At 37.7% G+C, this 8,016-nt stretch overlaps 1 protein-coding gene across 1 annotated transcript; it reads left to right on the top strand.

The window, feature by feature from the left end:
- Window positions 1-632: 632 nt before the first annotated feature.
- On the top strand, window positions 633-4,231 carry LOC119420589 (glycogen phosphorylase, muscle form; the record flags this gene model as incomplete). The annotated part of the gene is given in 7 exon segments (XM_037688005.1): window positions 633-780; window positions 858-916; window positions 990-1,131; window positions 1,214-1,421; window positions 3,257-3,391; window positions 3,483-3,549; window positions 3,635-4,231. Coding segments are annotated over 7 exon segments (909 nt in total), but the record flags the coding sequence as incomplete, so codon positions are not given.
- Between the last annotated feature and the right edge of the window lie 3,785 nt (window positions 4,232-8,016).

The raw sequence follows: 8,016 nt of genomic DNA, 5'->3' as shown, positions 1-8,016 counted from the left end.
GAATAATCAGTTTTGTGTTGTATGTTTCCTTGACTGATGAAGCCTTCTGGATAGAAGATGAAACGTTTCAACAAAAAAAGAAACTGTCCAGATGACCTGACTGAAAATTGTTGAACTAGTCCAAGTATTAAAATGTTTATTAAATAATTCACATGAACATTTTTCAATTGAAGTACGACAGTAATCCACTAAAGAATTAAAGTATTTATTCAAAACCGATCATATTTAAATTGTTTCTGCAAGTAAGATATTAATAGTTCATAATGTTTCCACAGAACTTCACTTAAAAAAATTTGACTTATCACCAAGAACCCACAAACTGAGCTCTCCTGCACTTTAATGCTGTAGAGTCTTCAGATGTTTCTGTGGGAATAAACCGATACACCAAATCATCAAACTGAAGAAAAGGGAAGATCTGACTTTCTCTCCTCTTCATGTCACTTTTAACTTTTATCTCTCTGTGTAATTAAGATGCACACAGCTTTGACCCGAAGCCCGGTTCTGGAGCCTTTATTTTCCCATGTGCCCTGTGTTCATGTGATCCTGACACTGAATGTCTCCTTGAATATTTGTTACAGTGCACAGATTAAAGCGCCGTCGAGCTTCATGTTGTCAGTGTTGTTATCCTGCAGGAGAACAAAATGAAGTTTGCTGTTCACCTGGAGGAGCACTACAAGGTGAAGATCAACCCCAACTCCATGTTCGACGTCCAAGTCAAGAGGATCCACGAATACAAGAGGCAGCTGCTCAACTGTCTCCACATCATCACCTACTACAACCGTGAGCGCACCTCTTCACACCTCAGCCTGGATTATAATTTGTACAAAACTAACGTGTTGTCTTCATGCACCTTCCAGGCATCAAGAAGGACCCAAACAAGCAGTGGACTCCAAGAACCATCATGATCGGAGGAAAGGTTTGTGTTTGTGCACATCAGCCTGCAGCCGGGGAGATTTGTGAACGTGGCTCTGACAGAGGCTGCCTTGCAGGCAGCTCCTGGGTATCACACGGCCAAGATGATCATCCGTCTGATCACGGCCATCGGCGACGTGATCAACAACGATCCTGTGGTCGGAGACCGTCTGAAGGTCATCTTTCTGGAGAACTACAGAGTCACGCTGGCAGAGAAAGGTGATCAAATCCAACCACTGCAAAAGATCAATACAAAAATCCAAATCCCAGTCGTGGACCGTTGTTTTCTACCTCCCTGCAGCCATCCCAGCAGCGGACCTGTCAGAGCAGATCTCCACAGCTGGCACGGAGGCCTCCGGCACCGGCAACATGAAGTTCATGCTGAACGGCGCCCTGACCATCGGTACCATGGACGGAGCCAACGTGGAGATGGCAGAGGAGGCCAGTGAGGAGAACCTCTTCATCTTTGGCATGAGGGTGGACGATGTTGAAGCGCTTGACAAGAAAGGGTAAAGAATGAACCGCCCCTTGCATATTTTACTTTTGCTGTGGTGTAGAGGTAGGGCAGCCAACTTGGGACCAGAATGTCACAGGTTCAACTCCCTGGCATGCCCACATGTCAGGGTGTCCTTGAGCAAGACGTCTATGGTAATCCCTAACTACTCCCCGGGCGCTCATATAGCTGCCCAATGCTCCACCTGGGTGTATCTCACGTGCAATGGGTTAAATGCAGAGAACTAATTTCATCATTGTATAAAAAATACAAATTGGTTTAAATCATATCTATCTGATAGATTCCAATTTGTAAATATAAATAACGAATCTTCATCATACACCAAAGTTAATCGTGGAGTTCCTCAAGGTTCAGTGCTTGAACCAATACTCTTTACCTGTATATGCTTCCATTAGGTAATGTTATTAAACAGCATGGGATAAATTTTCATTGTTATGATGATACACAGTTATATTTGTCCATGAAACCCAATTAATCCAATCAGCTACTTGGACTACAGATATGTCTTAAAAACATAAAAACATGTATGACCCTAAATTTTCTGCTTTTGAATACAGACAAGACTGAGTTTTTAGTTTTTAGACCTGAGCATTTTAGGAATAAATTTTTCAGTCTTTCGCCCCCCTTGCATGGAATTAATTTGACCTCCAGCTTTCATGTTAAAAATCTTGGTGTTATTTTTCATCAGGACGTGTCTTTTATCCTCCACATTACAAATGTTACTAGAACTGCCTTCTTCCACCTGCGTGATATCACTAAAATTAGAAACATCTTATCTAAAAATTATGCAGAAAAACATTGTTACGTCTAGACTGGACTATTACAAAAGTTTATTATCTGGGTGTCCAAATACGTCTTTAAAACGTCTTCAGCTGATCCAAAATGCTGCTGCCAGAGTCTTAACTGGAGTTAGTGGGAGAGATCACGTCTCTCCAGTTTTAGTTCCGCTTCATTGGCTCCCTGTTAAATCCAGAATTGAATTGAAAATCTTACTTCTAACCTACGAAGCTCTCAACAATCTGGCTCCATCTTATATTACAGATCTTATTGTTATCAGGCTCCTCTCTTGTGGAACCAACTTCCAGTTTCTGTCCATGAGGCTGACACATTGTCCAGTTTTAAGACTGGACTTAAGACTTTTCTTTTTGATAAATCCTATAGTTGGGGTTGGTTTCTTATGCTGCCATAGTCTTAGACTACTAGAAGACAAATTGACCTCATTTACTTAAATTAATTGTTAAAATTTAATCGTTTTCATTTGATACTATTTCTATCTTAACGTGATTTTTGACCTGCCATTGTGTATCTGTTCCTATCAAACCCAGCCAGTCGAAGCAGATGGCCGCTTGTCCTGAGTCTGGTTCTGCTAAAGGTTTCTTTCTTATGAGGGATGTTCCTCAGATAAATAATGTTAAATTATTATTTTTATACATGAATGTTTCTGTTCGGTGCCCTGAGATGACTGTCGTGACTTCGCACTATATAAATAAACTGAACTGAATTGGCAGAAATAGGAGAAAACAAGCAGTACTCCGATATCTTCAGCCACCTCAATCATTTGAACAAACTATACTTTTAAACAATATAAAAACTAGAAAGTATAGTTTCCTCACCTTCACTCCAGTTGCTCCACCGTCTTCATTAATGATCTCATTCTTGGTTTTTGACCATCGGTACTTCAAGGCTCTGATGTTGTGTCCACACTCTGAGGGTTTTTACACGAGGATGTGTGTCCCTGAGGAACGTGTTGCCATTCCTGTCACTGCAGACCAGTTACCAGAGAGATCAGCCTGTTTTATTAAAAATATATTCATCTTTCATCCTGCTTAGATACCACGCTGAGGATTACTACAACCGCCTGCCGGAGCTGAAGCGAGCCATAGACCAGATCGCTGGAGGCTTTTTCAGCCCGAAGCAGCCCGACCTGTTCAAAGAAATCGTCAACATGTTGATGCATCATGACAGGTCGAGCACAAGCAGCCCAACGCTCAAATATACAAATGAAGACTTTGGACTAATTGATTGTTTTTATTAAAATAATTTGTTTCCTGCTCAGGTTTAAGGTCTTTGCTGACTATGAAGACTACATTAAATGCCAGGAGAAAGTCAACGCTCTTTACACGGTACATGTCAAGAAGAAGAATGAGTTTCATTTGAGTGGCTTCACCACAAACACTGATGCTTTTTTTATTGTTGTCCTCCCATCAGAACCCAAAGGAATGGACCAAGAAGGTGATCTACAACATCGCTGGATCTGGCAAGTTCTCCAGCGATCGCACCATTGCCCAGTACGCTCGGGAGATCTGGGGCGTGGAGCCCTCTCTGGAGAAACTTCCTGCTCCTGATGACAAGCATTAACCTGTCCTCGTGACGGTGAACACGTCCAAGTTTTCCTGTCTGTTCTCATCCCTGTAGAACCGTCATGTCTGCCGTGAAGCCCCCACAGACCTGCGTCCACACCTTTAACATTTAACATCTGGACGTTTACATTTTCCATCCAGGTTCCAAACTGGTGCTGAAAAACTCCAACCATGAGTTACCCTTTAGCTCTTCGGATGTGGATAAGAAAAGGATTTGTGGCGGGCTTTGTACATTTATTACTGGTGCCTTTTTTTAATTCAAAAATATTTACTCTTGTATGTCAACTTAGACACATTCTGATTAAAATTTGTCTTAAATACACAGAGTTACCCGAATGGTCTTTTTGCCGTTTCAGATTTGATCCAAGCATTTCAAAGAACTGATGCACAGAAATACTTCTGTCAGTTTTTACACAACAGCTGTTCATTAAATATTAACTGTGAAGTATTTTTGAAGCATTTTATTATTATTCAGTTGACTGTTTTTTATTTAATCCTTTGTCAAAGAATAATTTTTCTCAGTGTTCTTCATCCGTCCATCCATTGTCTTTACCCGATTCTTCCTTCTTGGGGTCAGGGGGTTCAAAAAATAATAAAATTGTATAATAGTATTAGTGACATTGTGTTGAACACACTGTTTACATATTAGTTCTGGATGCACAAATAACCCCCCTCCCACAAAATGAAGTTTTTGCTCTGAATAATGGATGCAGCAATGTCCAACACTGCCACTAGATGGCGCCATAACCTGCTCTTTTTTTATTTTTTTTTATTTTTTTTTATATCAATCATTATACAAAATAAGCACAGCAAAATCTTGCAACAGCAAACATGGATCGAGACCATGAAAATATAGAAATGCACACAAATAATAAAGGTGAAAATATGGTTTGGGCTGGTTACAGTAGAAATTCAAGACAGAGTGTTTAAGTCTTTAATGCTTTTGCTTTGGTATAGTATTTTAAAGTGGACAGATAAGAAGAAATAAAAGTAAAAAAAAAACCTGTAAATCTGGGTTTTAGCATGGAAAATTTACAGCTGTGGATATGAAATTTGACTAATATTAGTATAAAGTTTACAACAAAACTTTCTTACTTGGAATATTCAAACAAAAGAAGCCAAACAGTTTAGCTTTAGAATTAAACGGTAGGTCATTTTCTAACTTTCTATTCACAAACAAGAAAGTGTCTTTCCAGAACAGCTAAGTGTAAGAACAGTCCCAGAAAAGATGGTGATGGTCTCCTCAGAGCTGTGGCAGAGTGAACACATCGGCTCTACGTTTGGAGATTACGCTGACAGGACAGCATTTATGCAGAATCTGTAGGAATACTTCTCAAATCTTATTAATTATGAAAAATTTTCAAGGCAACAACCTTTTCCAACAAATATCACTAAATAAATTATCGCAGAAAAATACAGAAGCGGGGTTACAGACAGTCTCTAATTATCAATTCTCTAATACATTTGGTTTTGCCTTTTTACTTAAAAATGGGTCGGCGTTGCCAATGAATAATTCTTCAGCCAGATAATCAGTATGGTTTTGTACAGAATTTGACATCAATATTTTCACAATAGATTGAATGGCATCAAACACAAATGCAAATTCTCTAGGCTGTACTGGAAATGTTCATTACTCTACTAATGTACAACTGAGATTAGTAACCAGAGAAACGCCATTTCCTGTGAAAACAACGTGACTGCTGAATGATTTCTGCTGAAAGCTGCTGAAAAAGTTTAATCTCTAAACTGTTTATGTGAGTTGAACTTGAACAACCAACATCTGCTGAAAGTAGAAACTGACAGTAGCAGAAAAACAGCTGACATTTGTAGAAAAAGCTGAAAAGAGCAGAAATGTAGAAACGAACAGGATCAGCTGAAACAGGCAGAGAGAGGCTGAATAATTAGAGAAAGTCTGAACGAAGCAAAAAAAAAAAAAAAACCAAGAAGACAGTTTTAGAAAGAAGCACAAAAGGCAGAAATTAGTTAAACAAAATTAGCAAAAAACAAATCTAAAAAGCTGAAAGCTGAAAAAAAAATACTGAATTTAGCAGAAATAAGCTGAATAAAGCTGAAATTAGTCAAAAGGAATTGAAAGGAGAAGAAAAATAGCTGAAATGAGCAGTAAAAGATGTAAACAGGTCAAAGACTTTGAAGGATGTGAAGAGCTCCATTCATTTTCTATGAGAAAAACATGGCCGACAAAGATAAATATTTCAAAATGGCAACATTTCATAAAAACTAAAATTCACAGCAGGAATATCCTGAACAAGAATGTTTTGATTCATGAATTGTTGAAATTGAACAAGAACTGAGGAACGAGTTACGAGCTGAGAAACAGAAAGAACAACAGATCTGAATAAAGAAAAAGATCCAGAAACATTCATAATTTTCTTTGAGTGGTCATGAGATGTAAACTCTACAGGCAATGAGATAAAATGGTATCTTATCTCTCTCCATGGCAACTTTTCAGAGTCAGCTTAACTTTTGGTTTTATGTTGTAGAAAATATTCTGCAACTTTAAAAAAGTTTCCACGCTAACCGATGCTCCTAATTTGGTAAATAAAACAAATAGAAATAAACTAATGTGTGAACCACCTTATCGTTGGAGATCCACTTTTCTTCCGTACATTTTTCAGCTATTTTGACTTTTTGAAATAGTTAACTTTGGCGGCCATGTCTTTCTCCTTGAAAATGAATGGAGCTCTTCATCTCCTTCAACGTTTCATTTCATCTTCTTCTGCTAAATTCAGCTTTATTCTGATTTTCAGCTACTTTTTAAGTATCTCTTTGTTACCTTTTTACATTTATATAATAAAAATTAATTTTCAGTCTGGTTTGTTTTAAAAAAAAAAACAACAGCAAAAAACAGGAGAACACACACAATCAAACGATTCAAGGCACATTTCTGTTACTTCAAAATTTAACGCTGGTGAAAAACTATAAAATAACCTTTTTTTTTCATTTCAGGGTTTTATGAGTTCAAAGTTTCCACTGAAGTCCCTCAATGATTCACCACAGATAAACTGTAAATTTTATATGCTTCTATACAGCACTCTGCTCTGTACAGTTAGATTACAACTCTGTCACTGTTTTACTGGAAGGATAGGAGTTTGTCAGGAAATTATATATATTAAAAAATGTACTTTATGTTATTTAGGCACGTATTCTGTTAGAAATAGTACAATATTCTTGATAGCTCTGCACCAAACTTCTCTTGAGGTATTTTAGCTATAGCCACTGACAAATAACCTCATAATTCAAAATAAATAATACTCAACTTGACTGAATGTGATTATTAGAAATGCAAATTGTTTTAAAAAGCATCTTTGCTCAAATGAGCTCCTCTTTTTTATTAAAAGGAGAGTTCAGACACTTTTATGTTCTGTTCTATATGGAGAATATTTTATATAACATATATGCTTTGTTGTGGATAGCACTTTATACAAACTTAGCTTGAGGAAAATGAGTTTTGTTATAACCAGACTGATGAGCTAATGGCTAGTCTGAAAGGTTACAACACCAACACTGGGTTGCTTCTGTCTTCAATAAACTCCAATAAAAAAAACAGACGTTTGTGCAAATGCTATTATATAAACGTTTACATCACTGTCAGTTTTGCAGTAAACTGTTATTACAGGCGAAATATAGAAATCTGACCCTAGTCTCCTACACTGAACCAGGAAGTGCTACAACCAGCTGCTGCTCCCATTATTGACACTTACAAAGGACTAGGTTTCTATGTAAATAAACGGTGAATGTGACTGCAGAATAAATGTTTATTAAACTGCATTTTCATAAACCACAGTGAAATGTTGGTATTAATGAATCCTTTATTTTATCTGGAAAAACTACCGTATCGTTTACCGTTGGCCAAAACAAAGTTTCATAAAACCAACTTTAACAAGGATAACCTTAAACGTTGTAACAGCATAAACCACATACGGCAAACTCAAGGCCCGCGGGCCAGATGTGGTCCGCCACGTCATTTTATGTGGCCCGCGAGAGCTTAAAATGTCTGATTGTCGTATAATAAATAAGTCAAAAGGGTGCGCTGACAACAAACTACATTTCCCATAATTGATGCCGATTATGTTACCTGCGATGTAACAGCATCCCACCACTAGATTGCATTTTTTCCACATCAATATCATTTTCCAAATAAGTGGAATTGAGAAATACAAACAATGATCCCAAAATGTCCAGGAAGAGAAAAACTGATGCAGATGGAAG

This window comes from Nematolebias whitei, chromosome 14 (assembly GCF_014905685.2).
Source record: "Nematolebias whitei isolate Nwh7 chromosome 14, NemWhi1, whole genome shotgun sequence".
NCBI classification, from domain to species: domain Eukaryota; kingdom Metazoa; phylum Chordata; class Actinopteri; order Cyprinodontiformes; family Rivulidae; genus Nematolebias; species Nematolebias whitei.
Note: the sequence above shows the minus strand (reverse complement) of the source record. Positions and strands in the feature narration are given on the sequence as shown.